The sequence below is a fragment of the Orbicella franksi genome, chromosome 12 (genome assembly GCF_964199315.1).
Source record: "Orbicella franksi chromosome 12, jaOrbFran1.1, whole genome shotgun sequence".
In the NCBI taxonomy this organism is placed as follows: Eukaryota; Metazoa; Cnidaria; class Anthozoa; order Scleractinia; family Merulinidae; genus Orbicella; species Orbicella franksi.
This window is the reverse complement of record NC_138156.1, coordinates 14,408,762-14,425,976: the sequence shown is the minus strand read 5'-3', so window position 1 is coordinate 14,425,976 and position 17,215 is coordinate 14,408,762. Positions and strand designations below refer to the sequence as shown.

At 39.2% G+C, this 17,215-nt stretch overlaps 2 protein-coding genes and 1 pseudogene across 6 annotated transcripts in view; 1 reads left to right on the top strand and 2 right to left on the bottom strand.

The window, feature by feature from the left end:
* Positions 1–15: 15 nt before the first annotated feature.
* Positions 16–5,029, bottom strand: LOC145462853 (uncharacterized). The gene is made up of 3 exons (XM_081446483.1): positions 2,904–5,029; positions 2,726–2,788; positions 16–383 (listed from the first exon to the last, which is right to left on the bottom strand). Exons 1-3 carry the CDS (start codon positions 3,048–3,050, stop codon positions 267–269), a joined length of 327 nt encoding a protein of 108 aa, XP_081302609.1. The 5' UTR covers positions 3,051–5,029; the 3' UTR covers positions 16–266.
* Positions 5,030–5,053: 24 nt separating this feature from the next.
* LOC145462852 (uncharacterized) lies at positions 5,054–8,306 on the top strand (annotated as a pseudogene).
* Positions 8,307–15,273: 6,967 nt separating this feature from the next.
* Positions 15,274–17,215, bottom strand: part of LOC145462388 (A-kinase anchor protein 10, mitochondrial-like) — a 77,106-nt gene continuing 75,164 nt past the window's right edge. For 3 of the 5 annotated variants that reach the window (XM_081445902.1, XM_081445901.1, XM_081445900.1), the window contains 2 exons: positions 16,998–17,050; positions 15,274–16,391 (listed from right to left, as the gene is read on the bottom strand). In XM_081445902.1, the coding sequence (XP_081302028.1) occupies positions 16,305–16,391; positions 16,998–17,050 (140 nt within the window). In that variant the 3' untranslated portion in view covers positions 15,274–16,304. The remainder of the gene's footprint in view (positions 16,392–16,997; positions 17,051–17,215) is intronic. The other 2 variants (XM_081445898.1, XM_081445899.1) reach the window with 2 other exon arrangements.

Here is a 17,215-nt window from a genome sequence, read left to right as displayed (position 1 = left end):
CTAATAAAGATATCTCTCTAGATCTTATTCACCGTCCTGGCCTGTTAATTAATAACGTTCACTTTGGTTGCTGTTTGTGATTGTCTGATTGTGCTTGCATAATATTGACTTCAGGAACATACTATATCAGGAGCATCAGGCACAATACTCGTACATTTCTGCAGAATCGGGTGCTGTACTGCCGTTTTGAAACCTTAGCCAGTCACATTCTAGGATTTAGGATTCTGGCCGCTGAGTTGCTTCAGATAAAATCATAAAAGGAACAGTCAGGCTCTATTACAAACCTCGCGGTAAGTATATCGGTCCACTGGCAGACGAGGGACTCCTGCGTTAAACTCTTCTGCTTCCCACGACTCAAAGGTTTTAATCCTGTTCCTTTTTACCTATGGCATCAAGTAAGTAAATAGATAAGTAAGTAAGTAGTGTTATACAATGAGTGCCCTGAAAGGTTCGAGTGTAAATCACGACTCCCAGGAAGGAATTTTAAATTTAATAAGATTTCGTAATGAAGTAAAATCTACTGCTGCTAGCCCTTGCTTTTGGCAACTTGCGATTAAAATACTAATTTCTCTTGTTTATATGCCGATGAAACGTAGCTTTGCAAGTTTTCTGCTTTTCACAGCTTCAGATTATGCATTTAAAAGGCTTCTATTGCGATGTACGTATTACAGTGTACAGTATTTCCGGTTTATAAATGAAGTTCACAGTCAAAAACTAATAATCATAACGTTTTGCTGCTTAATAAGGTATCATCAACAAGTAATCCCCACGTTACCCTTTCCAGGGCCGATGTAGGTGAGGGGTTCAGGGGATGCACGTCCCTCCCCCCACCCAGAGATGACCTGCGGCTTTCTCCGCTATAACTCATATCCTGCAAATTAAATGGAATAAATTCCATGGAAAATTTGACGATTATTTCATTCTTGTGCTGTGAAAAACTGATTAAACCCTGGGAACGAGGTTGGGTATCGCGGCTTATTTGCGGCTTATGCAAGAGGTGCATAGCGCAAACTTCAATCTTGCTCGTGTTTTAGTCTTCCTTGCGCTTCATCTTGCTCGCGCAAGTCCCGAAGAAAAAAAAATTCAGTGCGAGGGTAAGTTGTAAGTTCAACATATAGTTGTTTACACGTGTTATTGCTATGACAACCGACACGATGAGAGAGTCGCGAACAAGCCCTTCGCGTCTAATGAAAGATAGAATGGTAGACTGCAAAACAGCCATTTTCGGACGTTTTCGGAAGGCACAAAGGGCCGTCAGCGCGATCCTCACGTGTGAAGCGAGAGGCGAGAAAACGACTGTCGGCTTTTCATACAACGAATTCGTTCCGACCAGTAGTTCGAATAATGTCACTAAGGTGTCAAAGATTCTTTGACACCTCCACCCACATTTTAAATTTGATACTTTGGATGCCTTATTTTGCAGAGTGTCCAAACTTCGTGATCTTTTAAAAATTTCAAACCACATTGCTCTGTCTACTGCAGTTGTGGCACAGAAACAATAAAATGTCTACCGTCGTTCGATGTTATTTGCTTTTGATCGGATAAATGACAATAATATTAATTGTCGGGCGTTCGACTTAAGCTGCAATTGGCGATTTGGAAGCTCTGCTTTTCGCGAAAACAAATCCCTCAAATATCAGGCTTTTTCCAAAGCCTGTTGGCAGCACACCAAAACGTCTCTTCCTTTCAGAAGCGATCTCACAGCTTCCTTTTGATCCGATTTTAAGACAAATTCTAATTCGCTCGCAAGCGCTTCCAAATCAATGTCGTCCATCTTCTTGCGAGAATACTAGGAAAATGATATGGTGTCTATATCATTTTGACGAGGTGTGATTAACATTTGATGAAAGGCTACCTCCAAACTAAACCGATGAGAATTTTCCGTTGCTAGAAGAACGGGTAATTTTGAACGAATTCAATATATGTAAAGCGGACAGTCGTAGTTTGTAGCGTCTCTCCCCATTCTCCATCGCCGTTTTTATACTCGCTCCAGACCTTTCATTCGAATATTGACCGTCGTTCGTGTTCGCAAAAATACGGCTGTTTTGCAATCTATCACGCGCGCTGGTATAGATGGTTCAATTCTCGTCTCATGCAAGCCGCGGCCACTGAAGTTATTTGCTGAATCCACACTTAATTGAGGCCCTGTCTTTATGTCGCCGTCTGATTTGAAACCTTTTATGTCCAAATTTTTAAATTTTCGTCCAAAGTCACTGATATCGATATCGTAAATGCGTTCTCGTACTTCTGTCGCCAAAATATTCCTTGAATAAACAGAACATCCTTGAAAAGTGCAAGATGGTAATAGTTTCTTGGGTTTCTTTAAAAACAAAGCGAGAATAATTTCTCAAGACACCACAATTTCAATATCAAACAATGTCTTTGGTTGCATTAGAAATTCTATTGTTCTGAATAGTCCTGGAGTTTACGGGAATAATCAACTATAACCATACAAACAAGACAACACTCAACAAGTCTATTGTAACTCTCGGACGCCATGAAACCATAATATACCCATTGTTCATTTTGCATAAACACTAAACAATGCCAGTTGATTGTCATACGAGAACTTGGTGTCAAACATTACCACGTGGCGCAAGCAGGACGTTTAAGTATATAACCATTCAGTTTGTTACTGGAGCTTTAGTTATTAAATGAGTGTAATTAGTTGATTGCAATATAAATTCGTTGATTGAAAATAAGAAATGGACCACCCGAAACTTACCTTGAACCGCTTCGTGATAGCTTGGGAAGGCCGCTTTAATTCTTTGTTGGAATCGTCGTCAATCTGAGAAAAAGGACGTAAGCAATGATTTAAAACCTATTGAAATAAATTTCATGAACAAAATGTTACCGCAAGTGAAGCGATTTCAAATCAACTGAATAAACTAAATGTTAGCTACCTTAGTACTGCTGAGTGATTCCTGGATAGCAAGGACTAGGGCCTGCTCTTCATTCTGGGTCTGCAAATGTGACCAGGAATGTGCACCGAACGAAGTAGGGCCGGTGACTGCCTCAGCAAAGGTCTTCTTATCAGAAACCAATTCCATTATGGATTCTTTTGAGTTGCACAATAGCGCATAAAAATGACTAAAACCGCTCACTGTCTCACGAGTAACACTTAGTTAAACGAGATGCAAAATGTAGTAACAACGAAGGCCTGTGACGTCCTGTCACCAGACGTCAGCTCCCGGTGAGCAAAATCTCAGGTTGCAAACACAGTACATTATTGGTATACCATTACCAATTAGTAATTGATTTCCGGTTTTTTTATTAACTGGTCAATCGCGAATGTGGATGTTGCCTTTTAACAAAACAATCACTGGCATTCAACATCATGGAAATACCGCTTACGTTTGGCCAGAGTTAACTAACTCTGTTTTGGTAAATAATTTTCAACAGAGTGGTGCCATTTGTAATGGAAGACTCCTTATGACTTCATAGAGGACACTCAAAAGAATCGAAAAATTGCGTTCGTCTTCCATATATTAGATTTGTTCCATATTTGTTGCCGCTATATTTTATGGAACGAATTTAGGGTATTTCCGAAGAAATCAAAGATGCGAGGATTGCGCGTTCTAGGATAGAATATTGTGAATGTCAATACACGAAAAGAGTTACAGCTAAAAGTTTAATAGAAATTATGGGCCACCTCTCAATTGTTGACTTGTGTCATGGCGATAACGAGCATGAATTCAATGACATTCGTAGCCACAAAGAGAGGAGTACGAGGAAACACACGCTACATACAAGTTACATACACGACATGGTGTACTACTGAAAAGCTAACACTAAAACTGCAGAATACCCTACCACACCGAGTACTTTACTGGTAAAGGCTTAATTTAACATTTTAGGCCAATAACTAACGGCTTAATTTGGAACCACACTTATTACATACTGTAACATTTTAGGCCAATAAGTAACGGCTTAATTTGGAACCACACTTATTACATACTGTAACATTTTAGGCCAATAACTAACGGCTTAATTTGGAACCACACTTATTACATACTGTAACATTTTAGGCCAATAAGTAACGGCTTAATTTGGAACCACACTTATTATGTACTGAAACATTTTAGGCCAATAACTAACGGCTTAATTTGGAACCACACTTATTATGTACTGTAACATTTTAGGCCAATAACTAACGGCTTAATTTGGAACCACACTTATTATATACTGAACATTTTAGGCCAATAACTAACGGCTTAATTTGGAACCACACTTATTACATACTGTAACATTTTAGGCCAATAAGTAACGGCTTAATTTGGAACCACACTTATTATATACTGAAACATTTTAGGCCAATAACTAACGGCTTAATTTGGAACCACACTTATTACATACTGTAATATTTTAGGCCAATAAGTAACGGCTTAATTTGGAACCACACTTATTATATACTGAAACATTTTAGGCCAATAACTAACGGCTTAATTTGGAATCACACTTATTACATACTGTAACATTTTAGGCCAATAACTAACGGCTTAATTTGGAACCACACTTATTACATACTGTAACATTTTAGGCCAATAACTAACGGCTTAATTTGGAACCACACTTATTACATACTGTAACATTTTAGGCCAATAAGTAACGGCTTAATTTGGAACCACACTTATTATATACTGAAACATTTTAGGCCAATAACTAACGGCTTAATTTGGAACCACACTTATTACATACTGTAACATTTTAGGCCAATAAGTAACGGCTTAATTTGGAACCACAGTTATTATGTACTGAAACATTTTAGGCCAATAACTAACGGCTTAATTTGGAGCCACACTTAGTACATACTGAAACATTTTAGGCCATTAACTAATGGCCTATAATTAGCGTCGGTATTGGATAAGTTGTATAAACTGGTAATTTTCATACCGTAACATTTTAGGCCAATAACTAACGGCGTATGATCTGCGTCGGTATATAGTAATTTAATGAATCCGACGGTGTAACTGGCTTAAAAGCTTACAGTATATATACTGTATTATTAGCATAATATGCTACAATATGTACTGCCAAGAAATACCAGACAAAATAAAGGCTCGAAAGTTCAAACTGTCACAAGAATGGTAAACTCGATTTCTTGACATCCTGAACTAAACTCAAATTTCTTGAACTGTAACCAATTTTAATCCTTGCAGTCCTGCACATTATTTCGAAACTACTGTTTTGCTCTGCTCTATAGCATTTTTATCCAACTAAGCTGTATATTTGGTGGCATTTGGCGATACAAGGTGGTAATAATATGGAGGCCTGTTCTGGTCAAAATTGTAGTAATAAAATTGCCCCACAAGTCAGTTTTTTCAGTCAATATTTTACTTTTTATGAGCTTGCTGTGTATTTTCATCGGCGGTACAAATTTCTTTTTCGAGGTGGTTGCTTATTTTTTTCTTAGCAGCCTGAATTATTTTAATTTAGTCAGGTTAAATTTTTTGTGGGTACTACGAACGAATTTTTTCACTCGTACTGCAAATTATTTTTGACTGGTACTGCGAATTATTTTTTACTTGTGGTACTGAGAATTATTTTTTCATTGGCGCTGACAATTATTTTTCAAGGTATCGTGAATTTATTATTTGGCCTACAATACATTGCGGGCTTGCGATTTGAGGGGGACTGGCTCGAGTACTTTCCCGCTCGATTTCTTCGCGCCATCTTTGAGGTTTCATCTTTTAATTGTATTGAAAATATTTGGAGATGGATAAATCTGTTCAACGGCAGATACGTGAGATAGCCAATAATGCTATAACAGAAATCAGTCGAATTTCTCAGCTAGTGAACTCCACTCACACTGCGGCAGCAAGTAATCAGCGAAGTTCTTCCTCTTCGAGTCCATTATCTTCTGGTTCTGCTTCTAGTGCCCTTCCGTCAGGATCAGAATCGGGATCTTCTTCTAGAAGTTCAGGAAGTTTGGTAAGTGAACTGCACCGAAGATTCCCGAGTATGCAAGGAACAACTCATCGTAGTTCTGCTCCTACTTCGAGCGGTAGAGGCCGCTCTAATTCGACACAAAGGGTTGGCCGTCCATCGAATGAGTTTGCCATCAAAGACATTATTATTGTGGGTTTACAGTGTGAAAAAACACCAACAACTCGCCAGGAAAAGGTCAGTCTCCAGCGTAGAAATCGTGTTATAAGTGGATTTACAATTGACAAAGGGTGGAATGAAAAAACCCTTTACAATAAAGTGAAAGCACAGTTTCCAGAGGAATGCAAATACATTGAATTCGAATTCGTGAAGAATATCTCTGGAGTGCTAGTGAAACCGACATTGGCTTCAGGGGTGAGGATCAATGGAAACATTTTGCTGAAAAACATTGCTTCTACAGGTGCTGTGTATGTGCGTTTACTGGTCGAAGATGACCCTGATGAGGTGGACAGTGGTATTCAAAGGAGTATGGATGATTTCATGTCAGAAGTAAATCAAGAGAGCATCATCGTACAAGATGAGGTGCAATCTATGAACTGTGAAGGGCCAAATACAAATAGACATAAGGAAGGGGAACATGCAGAGGAACAGGCACATGCAGTCGAATCTGCAGATGATGAAGAGCGAGATAGTGGAGAACAACATGCAGCCATAACTGTAGATGATCAAGAGGGAGGCAATGGAGAACAACATGTAGTACAACCTGCGGCTAATAAGGAACAGCCTGTAGATAATGGAGAGCCTCTCAGTGAGGCTGACTATTTGAGAATCATTGATAACATTACTGTCAATATTATTGATGAATGTAAGGGATTTCAAAATCCAGTTGCCATCCTGAAGAAAGCCCAAGAACACATTTTAGATGGAAGGCAGTTGGACATAGTTGACCCTTCAACAGAACTAAAAGGAAAGACCAACTTTATAATAATAGATAGGGACCATGTTTTTCAAGATGCATTAGCTGAAGTAGCATTAATTGACAACTTAAGGCTGCCACTTGAGGTAAATTTTATGGGAGAGGGAGCTCAGGACTTGGGGGGACCTAGAAAAGAGTTTTTCAGGTTAGTTCTCAAAGAAATCAAAGAAAAATTGTTTGACAGTGGACTCATCGAGGACTTTGCAGAACGTTACTATACATCTGGTATAATAATGGGATTAAGTGTTCTACAGAATGGGAAAATTCCCAGCTTTCTGTCTGAGGAACAACTTCAAGAACTTATTGATGATTCATCTGAGCATTCCCCCTGCATTGTCAACCTACGAAATGGTTTACGTAAAGTTGGAGTCCTGCAACTGATGGCAAAGCTTCCTTAGTTTGTTTTTATACCTTTTCAGGCCCTCTTCTAGCAAACTCAATGTGAGGAATCTTGTCCATTTGTTGGAACCAAAGTTTGCAGAGGGTTCCAATACTAAGAGGTATGAAAAAGAAGTATATGCCGCATTGTACAAATACGTGAAAGAAGTTACTTCAGGGAGAAGGGTTACTGGATCCACCACCCTAACCCTTAATCACATTTTGCAATTTGTTTGTGGCGCAGATGAGGAGCCAGCATTGGGGTTTTCCATTTCCCCGCAGATCAGATTTGTATCCAGCAGTGGGAGCTTCCTCCCTACTTCAAACACTTGCACTAATACATTGCATCTCCCATCTCCAAGCAGCACAATCAGTCTTCCTTCAGATGACATACTCTTTAATCTGTATGACTATGCTTTTGGTAGCACATACTTTGGAATTATTTAACAGATTCCAATAATGTTATTGTAGAGTTAAGCATTATTATATCTGTTACCAAAAGGCTCTTTTCAGAAATGAGGATTACAAGTTTGAATTGAAACTTATGCTTTGTCAAGAGTTAATTTATAGAAAGGGGACAGTTTGTTTTGAAGGTTTTTACATTACAACAACTTGAACCTTGAAGTCAACTTCGATTGAAAGAAGTCTGTCCCTTGAACATGATGTTGTTAATCACAAATGTTTCAGTGGCCATGTTAAACAATGATAATATTATTCATGACAACATCAGGCCATGTTGAGTTTGAACAGTTTTCAGTTAACTGACAGAAAATGGTTTTCAATCTAGGATATTCCTGCTTCAATCTAGGATATTCCTCATTCTTGGGTTTCCATTTTAACAACTTAGCTTTTGCAACTGGTTGGGTTTAGTAATGGTGCTTTGCATCAGTTTTGTATGTATTCAAGTGAGATCTCTAAATAGTGTTTTCTCCAGCCTTATTGATACATGTACCTCAATACTTTAGTGACAGCTATGGGAAGAGGTAGCAAAAGTTTACTTTCATACCCGGTATTTGTTACTTAACTTTGTCATTACTTTCCTTTAATAAAATGTTTATGTTATCAACCCAAGTATCATTTTTCTCTTTTTTCAGGGAAATTCTTTATATGGGAGAAATACCCACTCTTAGTACAGGGAATAGGCTATAGAACTCAGGCTGATGAACTCTAAAATGTTTTCCTGAATGGTTTCAATTCTCATATTCTGATGGTGTTCACTACTTTAGTTCATTGGTGTGGGTTTTGTTTGTGGCAAACAAACAAACAAAAGAATCAGAAAGAAGATAAAAGAGGCAACTGTGTAACAACTTATCCAGGTCATTACCACTCTTAATGTTAATGAAAAATGAAAGTGGGAGCTATTGAGTGCACTTTGAATGAAGAACTACAGACCTGTCATTAGAAAACATGGAATGGTGACTGTAAAATGGGTACAAACGCCAAGTTGTTTTGAGGGGAGGTGGAGGGTGTGGGTGTTAACAAGATGATTTTTTAATCTTTCAAAGTAGGTTTTCTATTGTGACTCTTATACATCTGACTTCTCCCTCTGTTCATCATGGGATACAATTTTGCAAAGTGTCCCAAGGACACAAAATGACTGTTTTGTAATAACCTGACTCAGTGCACTTAGGGTAATGCACTTTACCTTCTCTACGGTCTTGTCAAAATCTAGGTTGAGTTCAAATCTTTCCTCCAAAAAGCAGCAACAAACGGAGTTTTTTATTATTTGACACAGAAATCCTAGTTTTCAAAATTGCAAGCAGACAGAAAAGCTCACATTAACAGGGTTTTCCATCAGTGACTTCTATTCTTAAGTTTCTTCCTCGTTGAAAAGGAATAATGTCATGAGCTCAGCACTATTAAGGTAATTGTTCCGACCTTGATTATGGTCATTTTGAAAGGGATCTGGCAGTTGCATCCTTTGCTCTTCTGTGAGCACAAAGGTTGGTGGATCAATCTGTACCTGGTAGTCTTCATCGTTCACTGTAACTGATTCATCAGCGTCAACACCATACTGTTCCATTTCATCTACAGTAAGTGCAGTGTGTTGAGAATTCATGTTTTGCAGCATGCCACTCGTCCACAGCTGGAGAGGGGACATATTATGCTCTGTTGACACTGGCCTTTGATTCATTTGATCAACAAATTCTTCAAGAGATTTATTGATTCTTGGCAAGTATATGTAATGAAGACAAAACAGATGCAGTTCATTTAAAGGGTCAAGAATACCAGTTTTTTCCATTTCGTCAAATAACTTTGCATAAAAACATAGGACGCCAGCATAAACATCCCTGTGAGCTCTTTCTACCCGGCAATTGTGAACAGATGATCCTGTGATAATACTTCCCCTGTCTAAGCCTCTTCTTTCCAACATGAACTGGGCAACAAGAACATTCTCCATCCCATAATCACATCTTGCTCTTGATGGCAACCCATAGGTTTTTGTGCTCTCCTCAAAAAGTCTTAATACAGTCTCAGCTTTGTTATTGTCACAACACCTGCAATGGGTAATCAAACGTGAAAATCCATCTATACAAACATGGACTATAAGTTTCCATCGGATAAGCTTGTGGGCCGAGTCAAAGTGCCACAGCGAGTTGGGTGTTGGAACATTATACTTTCGACGATAAATTACCAACCGCCACCTTAAAGCAGTGCCTACAGGGTCTAACCGTCGTAAACAGTTGCTCACCCTCCAGCGTTGAACTCGCAACCCTCTACTCCTCAAGGCTCCAATAAATCGTCTCCTACCAATATTTGGTGTGAGAAATCCACCATTGCTGACATTTGTATCAGCTGCAGTTATTTCTTTGTAGATTTGATCTAACTCATCATCAGATATGTCTGAATATTGTTCAAAATTATCACTTATACCTAACACCCTTCGTCTTCTTTGAAGCGTTGATACACTTATGTGAAGCAACTGGGCTATTTTTTCCCATGAAAAATGTATAGAACGCAAATATTCTATTTGTTCTTTCGTTATGTTCAAGGCCGGTCTTCCAGGTCCTTGACCCTCCATCCTTGGACTTGGTTGAGGATAAAATGAAACAGAATTCTCTGCACTTGATGCAGTAGTTTCACAAGACACGAGAAGTCTTTGAAGAGATTGCACATTGCTCTTCAAACGACGCACATGTTCAAGAAGGGGATTGCTCATTTGGGAAGTCATGCCATGCTCAATAAGGGTTAGAGTTGTGTACGAGTCTTGCAGCCGCTGCGTAGTCTCTTCTATTAAATCCTCGGTCCAGAAAACCTCATCACTTGCGCACACACCAACGACTCCTTTCAAATTTTGTAAGAAAAGGTGAAAACCTCTTTCGTTTCTTTCTCTGACAATGTTTCGCCTTGGCATTCTTTTGGATAGCACTCGCACAATTTTCAAAATGGCCGCCTAGTAAGTCAAAACACTCGAGCCAGTCCCCTTCAATCGCAAGCCCGCAATGTATTGTAGGCCAAATAATAAATTCACGATACCTTGAAAAATAATTGTCAGCGCCAATGAAAAAATAATTCTCAGTACCACAAATAAAAAAATAATTCGCAGTACCAGTCAAAAATAATTTGCAGTACGAGTGAAAAAATTCATTCGTAGTACCCACAAAAAATTTGACCTGACTAAATTAAAATAATTCAGGCTGCTAAAAAAATAAGCAAACACCTCGAAAAAGAAATTTGTACCGCCGATGAAAATACACAGCAAGCTCATAAAAAGTAAAACATTGACTGAAAAAACTGACTTGTGGGGCAATTTTATTACTACAATTTTGACCAGAACGGGCCTCCATACTACAACCATGAACCGCGCTCGGCCCATGGTCGCGCGGTTAATTAATAAACCACGGGTAGAACATGAACCGCGCTCGGCCCATGGCCGCGCGGTTAACAAGGGAGGCAGAGGAGAGAGAGCCTGGGAACGAGGTTAATATACCACAATCACGTGTCTCATACCTAGATCTCACTCTGTTTGACGGGAGATCTGGGTTCTAGATTAACAATGACGCGGGAAAACGTCGCTTTTCTAAAGACGATAGATTTCCATTTTGGTTGGTGCGAAATTCAATCGAGTTTTCTCTTGATTTTGCAAAAAAATACGCGGTTTTCGAACGCTCCTCGATGGCTCCCCTCTTGTTAATAATAATAATCATAATAATAATAATAATAATAATAATAATAATAATAATAACTTATGTAGCGCTAAAGTTATAAAATATTCTAAAGCGCTTTACAATGTTAACTCGTGGGATGGTAAAATCCTAGCGAAAACGCCGAATTTGATTGGTTTAAAGGCAAAGGCCCTTCGCCCTGTGACGCGTAAACAAAGGTTGCCAAGTTATCGCTAAGCTAACAGAGGCGTGCGCTGTGTCGCATGACTGTGGGCTAAGAATCAGACCGAGGTCGCACGTCCAAGAAAGAGGAGAGAGTTTGGGTGATGAACCTCGGACCGTCTGACACTCAGGCGACTCGATTTGTACAAATGCGTCATTCGATTTGTACTACACTTGACCTGGCACCAGCGTGTGACCGCACCAAAGCCGCGACGGCGAACATTGCTCTTGTTATCGAATTATTTACCCAAATAAAGCACAACCAATTCTTCTTTCTTGACATAGCGAGACAAAAATTACTATGAAAAATTCGATATAGTTTCTTGTGTTTCAATCTTTTTTTCGATAGCTGAAAAAAAATTCTTAGCTTGATCCAGCATTGAACACTACCACCTCACTGTGTGCATGGAACGAGGGAATCCTTGATCAGCCTTCTTTTAGGTTTTTTTTTTACCATTCTATTCGAAACCTTGCGTGTCTCAGCCCGTCATCTGAGCGCAAACTATACAATTAATTCTACGTTGTTTACTGAAACACAGATGAAATTGGAGTGATGTTTTGAAAACGGATTCATGTTTTGACATTTTATGAAGGCGGTCACCTCATTGAAAGACTCCGCATTTTGCTGGCTCTTCATGGCTGTTCTCTTTTCTCATTGTCCTCATCAGTACTCTCTTAACAAGCACATTGCAGATTTTAGATCTTAAGCGGGATGAGAAGTATATCCACTTTTAGATTCTGGTCACTTTTAGCAGTAACAGTGTCCTTGACAGTCTTGCGTGCAGTAGCCCAAGAGAAACGTCGTGTTAACAGTTCGCTATCTTTTCTGCCTGGCGATGAGTCCCATGAGCAGTGCTTGACTCGGGGTGTCAACGTGCAGCGTAACGTGTCTAGCGTTGTAAAAGCCATTTTTGCCGAGTGTTCCTGCATATATTCTGCACAGATGCGCCTTTGCACAGTTTGGAAACTGTTAAACAAACCAAGTAGTGTAAAATCATCATCAGACATCAAAGTAGTTACTAAGTTCGTTACAGGTTTTCACCAAAGTCACGTCAGGCCAGTCATTACGGGAGGATGCGAAGACTACACGAGCACCATTAACAAACTTTACGGAAGTGACAAATTAAGTTATCTGACAGCCCAAAACGTCAATGCCTCTGCAACTGACTGGAATTTCTGTGATAAAATGTTTCAGGAAAATAACATAGGCTGCAACTATACTGTTGTTCCGACAAACATCCAGAACTGCTCCAGCATCTGGGAGATATAGAGGATATTACACGGTGGCGAGAACATAAAATTCATATCTTCGAGCCAACGTGTAATGTTCTTTTTATTATATGGAGAAACCAATTCAACAAAAGCAAAAGGCGGGAATCGTGCCGTCATTGAACGATACGACACTCACAAAGGTGACATACGGAAAATACGCCACTCGGGTCCCGGATGAAGTGGCGTATGGAATCTACGAGTGGTTTAGTTCCCAGTAAAACACTCTTCTCCATATAATAACTATTATTACGTACCTTCTTTCACGAACGTATCCAAGCACAGACAAGTCAGTAAGAGGTACCAGTTGAACATCGAGAATGGCAAACACACTGTTATTGAGATTCCCATTAAAAGTGATAGTTCTCTCGCCATGTCGACGGAGAATACCCTGCTCTTTGTTGCCCAGACGCGAACTCAAATAGCCGTTACCCGCTCAAACGCCGCATCAGAACTGAGTAGAGAAATTCGCAGTGGCGGAATGCGTTTTTTAGGAAACGATGTTTTGTACACCTTACCATTGGCGATTCTTCTTTTGAGGATTTATTTATCGATAGAATACTCAACTCCATGACGCTGTCACTAAGATACAAAAACCATAGTTTAATCCGATGGAATATTTATGGTCAATATTGCTTTCTTGATACTCAGTACACTTGATAGTTAATTTCTCCCCTTTTCTGGCCGGCGTGAAAAATCTTCCTACTTCCTGCTCCAATTCGAACGATTTTTGCCATACTACTGGAGCTTTCAACTTTCCCCCGCAGCTTGTCACCGTCCTTTCGACCAGAAAAGGGGAGAAATGAGCTATCCTTCTTTGCGTTGGAGGGGAAATTCGAGCAGCAGATTCCAATTTTGGCTAGAAAACGGCCTCGCGGTACGGGTCTTTCAAAACAGCGCTCTTCGTCTATATAAAGCTGCAACAAACACCTCAAAAAACCCTGAAACAACAGACAAAAGAAACCAGGGAAGGTGAGTATATTTTCGTTATATTATTCAAAAGGTAACATTTTATTTCGTTGCGCGTTTTTATCCCTCGTTATTTTAAACTCCATACAATGACGCCCGTTGTAGAGCGCTCAAATTCTCAACGGACTGAAGTGTAACACAACACCGCGTACTTTAAGTAGTCACGTCCCACTCGATACGCGTACAAAAATCATTTCTATTTGATCGATTTCTCGAATCGTGAGTTTGCGATGCCTGTGGTGTCATGTTTAAATAACTACCGGAACCTTTTCAGAACAACCGTGCTGAGTAAAAGTTAGCTAAGGTCAGTCCATCATTCATACACGACAGATATATGCACGATTAATCAATCAATTAATTAATTTTAATTTGATTAGTGCTCTTTGTTAAAGAGTTCGCATTTCATACTATTACTATATTTTAAGGTATGTACAAACACGTCATAGGAATTGTCGCGAGGCTCGTATTGTGTAACCCGACGAGGAAACCCATCAGAATTTCTTTTGGGGTGCGCCGCTCATGTCAGGTAGCGGAAAAAGAAAAACGCTGTGGAATGTATGGAATAGAAAAATGTAATGTATGGAATAGAACCTCGATATAACGAATTCTTCGATATAACGAACATAATCCGGAAGCCCAAACGTAAAATCTACCTCGATATAACGAATTACAGTGTTTCCTTGTTTACATAGACAATTTTCTGTATAACCTCTATGTTGCAACATTTTTAAATCGCTACTCGGAAAGTGTCGTACTTTTGTAAACAAAAGCTGCGCGTCTGCTCAAAAGTGAAAATAATTGATACTGAAAGCCACCATGCTTAACGAAGTGCATCTCAAAACGCGGCACTTCTGGGTGACGAAAATTACATTGAATTGCGTGACAGAAGTCACCTGTGTTACAAATCAATCATTAACTATGACCTCGATATAACGAACATTTTGGTCGTTTCCCCTCAAATTCTTTATATCGAGGTTTTCGATATAGCGAACCCTCGATTTAACGATCTCTCTCTCTCTCTCTCTCTCTCTCTCTCTCTCTCTCTCTCTCTCTCTCTCTCTCTCTCTCTCTCTCTCTCCTCTCTCTCTCTCTCTCTCTCTCTCTCTCTCTCTCTCCTCTCTCTCTCTCTCTCTCTCTCTCTCTCTCTCTCTCTCTCTCTCTCTCTCTCTCTCTCTCTCTCTCTCTCTCTCTCTCTCTCTCTCTCTCTCTCTCTCTCTCTCTCTCTCTCTCTCTCTCTCTCTCTCTCTCTCTCTCTCTCTCTCTCTCTCTCTCTCTCTCTCTCTCTCTCTCTCTCTCTCTCTCTCTCTCTCTCTCTCTCTCTCTCTCTCTCTCTCTCTCTCTCTCTCTCTCTCTCTCTCTCTCTCTCTCTCTCTCTCTCTCTCTCTCTCTCTCTCTCTCTCTCTCTCTCTCTCCCCCAACGTCTCCGGTACTATAGTCATGTTTGATATAACGCGTTCGCTAGGTTCAACCTTTCAATTCTTGTCGACATACCTGACGGTAAGGTTTTAAATGAGGCGAGAAAATAACCTGAGAATAAAAACAAGAATAAAGTCACCGTCGTTTAAAATTAGACGAGAAATCATTAGGTGTTCACCTTAAACATTACGACTTTCAAATTATCAAAACGAAATTGGTAACCTAGAAAATGACAATTGCTTAATTAGTAAAAGCTTTAAACAATATCCGCGAAGTTTAACATATAAAAATGCTATGGCGAGCCATGTCGAGCGTTTTTTGTCGATTATTGCCCAATTACAACGGCACAAAGCTTGTATTATTTTACATCCTGACTCCAAACTCAGTTGATTATTTATTTCTCCTGCAGTAGTCAAACATCTGGCATGTAATCGTAACCTGCTATCATTCAAATGAAAGACCTGCCGTGGGACGAGCATAGGGCGACCACGAGACGAACATGGGGCCACCATTCTAACACATTTTGTTCAATTTTTGCTTAACACTTCCCCTACGTAAAGCGTTTACAATTCTTTAAACCTAATGGGGAAAGAATTGTAAGAACATAACCACCAGGGGCCTAACTTTCGAAGAGTAGCTTTTTCCTTGAGCCTCAAAAAAGCCTCAAATAGCACGCTATGAGTACGTATTTCAGAAAAGCAAAATATCACATTGCTGACTGTTCCAACTCTGCAATGCCATATTGACATTCTCTAAATAAGGAGAAATGTTCTGTATGGTTCTGCATTTTTATAGAGGGTAATGTCCTTCAAACTTGGCCTTATTTTACTCTCTGATCTAGTTAAACATTTTTTTCTTTTTTTGCTCTGTTATTCTCTTTTCCATGAATAGACGTTTTGTTAATTTTATATTCATAGCAAGATCTACATCTAGATATTTACCCTGTTACTTGGTAACTTGATGTTCAACAAAACTATAATTACATCAGTTATTTTACAGAAAAAGATATTTAAGAAATTCATCCAGGCGCTTCTCATATCTGATGAAAGTCAGTCTCCAACTATTCCGATGAAGCCATTCTATCATCTCGGATCAGAGGACATTGCCTGTTCATTCTTGACATCCTCAATAATCATTTTGGCAATTTTCCACGCCATTTCTTCTTTAGTCTGTGAAATTAAGTAGCAAAGAAAAAAAAGCGATCTATAGTTCTGAAACATTATAAGTTCTACAGCTATGCCATTTGTATAGGTAATCAAATGATTTCGAGTGCGGTTTGGAATAAACAAGCCCTAGGACATTTTTCGAAGACTAGGAACATTGCACAAGTCCATAGGGTGAATGCAAATTTACGAATGCTTATGACTACTGGCTACTAATAGACAAGCAGTTGAATTTCAACTTTCTGCACACAATTTCAACTTTGCGCACTGTTTGGAATTAACTGACGAATTCTGAGTCAACCAACATGCTGAAATTTTTGCATCTATGTTATTATGTGGAATAAGCACCATTTTTCTAGTAGGTTACTTATTTCTATTCCATCTTCACTTTGCATAAAAATTAAAATTTCAGTTGAGAATGCACAGACAATAAATGAGTATATTATTATATTAAAGCATTATAATAATAATAATATATGTTACAATGCACTGGTGTTGCCTTAAAACTATCTATAAATAAACATACAAATGTGCTAAATTATTGCAGAACGCAATACAAAAATCCTTTGCATTCTTCATACATTCCATTAATCCTAAGGTCGTGTACCTTACCTTATCCTCTCCTCCAGAGACAAATTTTCTCATGGCCTTCCCTAGTTTGGAAGCTTTAAGAAATCAGTCAACCAGTCAGTCAGGCAGGCAATCGATTAAGCAACCAAGCAAGCAAGCAAGCGCTCGATCGATCGATCGATCGGTCGGTCGGTCGGTCCGTCAGTGAATCAATCAATCAATCAATCAATCAATCAATCAATCAATCAATCAATCAATCA